The 2104-nt window shown below is 41.2% G+C and overlaps 1 protein-coding gene across 1 annotated transcript; it reads right to left on the bottom strand.

Annotated features, from left to right (window-relative positions):
- Window positions 1-741: 741 nt before the first annotated feature.
- On the bottom strand, window positions 742-1599 carry LOC309555120 (large ribosomal subunit protein uL2-like). Its single transcript, XM_082256954.1, is given in 2 exon segments — window positions 742-1161; window positions 1163-1599. Coding segments are annotated over 2 exon segments (771 nt in total). The 5' UTR covers window positions 1570-1599; the 3' UTR covers window positions 742-797.
- Window positions 1600-2104: the final 505 nt, after the last annotated feature.

The raw sequence follows: 2104 nt of genomic DNA, 5'->3' as shown, positions 1-2104 counted from the left end.
ATTGAACAAAAAAATGAAAGTGCCCCGTCCCCCTGTGCTCATGCATAAAGGTGAACGCATGTGTCGGTCCAGCAAACATGTAAAAACCAATTGTTCCACACGTAAGGTATCACTGCGAATGTCAGACCATGAGCAGTAATTCTAGCACCAGATCTCCTGTTTACATCTAAAGTGGTAACCTGTAATGGATTTTAAAGCGTCATTTGTGGACAGTAACATTTACGTTGTTTGTCCCCGTTGCACGGGCTTGCACAAATTGACATGTTTAGTATCTATTTACTCGACGTAACATCATCTTTTATATTGTAGCAAATAATTGGGGTATGTATTGTGTTTTTTTTGCATTACAATTCAAAAAAAGTGCATTTTTTTTTTAAATTGCATTTAAAAAACCACTGTGCAAATATCGTGTGACATAAAAAAATTGCAAAAGCCACAATATAATTCTCTAGGGCCTTTGCTTTAAAAAAATAAAAATAAAATAAATATATATATATATATATATATATATATATATATATATATATATATATATATATATATATATAATGTTTGGGGGCTTTAACTAATTTTCTAGCAAAAAATACAGATTTTTACATGTAAAAAGAAAGTGTCAAGTTCAGGTGGTTAAACTGCATATTAGCTTTTAAACTGGCATTCAGTGTATTCTCATGTCTCCAGTGCCTCATTTTTTCAATCTCTCCTCCTTTCCATAATTGCAGCTGCACAAAACTTTTTTTTTTTTTTTTTTTAGAAGTTTTCGAAAGTTTATTATGTAAATTATGCAGGTAATATTTTTAGTTCTCCTTTTCTTGCACAGTCTTTGTGCCACGCAGACGTCCAGTACGACGAGCAGCAATAAGACCGACTTTGCGACCAGCTGGAGCATCTCTCCTGATAGTTGAAGGTTTGCCAATGTGTTGATGGTTACCACCACCGAAGGGATGTTCTACAGGATTCATAGCCACAACACGGACACATGGCCAGCAGTTTCTCTTAGCCTTATATTTGTGGTAAGCACGACCTGCCTTCAAAATGGGCTTATCAATACTTCCACCACCAGCAACGACTCCAACAATTGCTCGGTTTGCAGAAGAGATAACTTTCTTGGAGCCAGATGGCAGCTTTACTCTGGTCTTCTTTGTTTCAGGATTGTGAGATGACTGTAGCATAGTTGCCAGACGCGCGAGCCAACTTGCCACGATCACCTGGCTTCTCCTCTACACAACAAACAATAGTTCCTTCGGGCATGGTGCCAACAGGGAGGACATTACTAATGTTTAGCTGAGCTTTTTTGCCACAGTACACAAATTGACCGGTATGGATACCCTCAGCTGCAATGAAAAGTTCAGTCCTCTTTTTGAACCTGTAAGGGTCACGGAAGGCAACTTTAGCAAGTGGAGCACCACGGCCAGGATCGTGGATAATGTCTTTCACAATGCCCTTGATGTAGCCATGCCTTTCTGCAAAGTCGACAGCCCTGAGCTTAGCAGGTCCTTTCCTGTGCTTTACATGGGCTCTGAAAACAGACCCTGCACCTTTTCTCTGTCCCCTGATTACACGTCCCATGGTGCACTAGGCCCGGGCTGTCCGCGAAGAGCTGCACAAAACTTTTTAGGCACTATGTCTGTGTTTCTATTTTTTTTGTACACTTTCTTAGTGAATAGGTAGGGCTCTGCACCCAGAGACCCGAACAAACCCCCCCCCCATGTTGAGGGCCTGTGGCCTGGTGTGGTTCAGGAGGTGCTTATTTGCCCCCTCTCCCGTTTTCCTTACCTGCCAGGCTGCGTGCCTGGAAAAGGGTCTGATATGGATTTTGGGGGCACGCCATGACTTTTTTTTTTTCTTTTAATTTTGGCGTGGGGTTCCACTTAAAACCCATACTAGACCCTAAAACTGATTTTTACATGTAAGCAAAAGTGTCAAGGTCAAGTGGTTAAACTGCATATCAGCTTTTAAACTGGCATTCAGTGTATTCTCACATCTCCAGTGGCCCATTTTTCCAATCTCTTCTCTATTCCAGAATTGCAACCTCACAACACTTTTTAGGCAATCAACATTTTCAGAAGTGGTGGATGCTTGTGCCCACCCCTGAGCTCCCTTG

This window comes from Pelophylax lessonae, assembly GCF_965119305.1.
Source record: "Pelophylax lessonae genome assembly, chromosome: 4".
Lineage (NCBI taxonomy): Eukaryota > Metazoa > Chordata > Amphibia > Anura > Ranidae > Pelophylax > Pelophylax lessonae.
The sequence above is the reverse complement of the archived record's forward strand: the minus strand, read 5'-3'. Positions and strand labels throughout refer to the sequence as shown.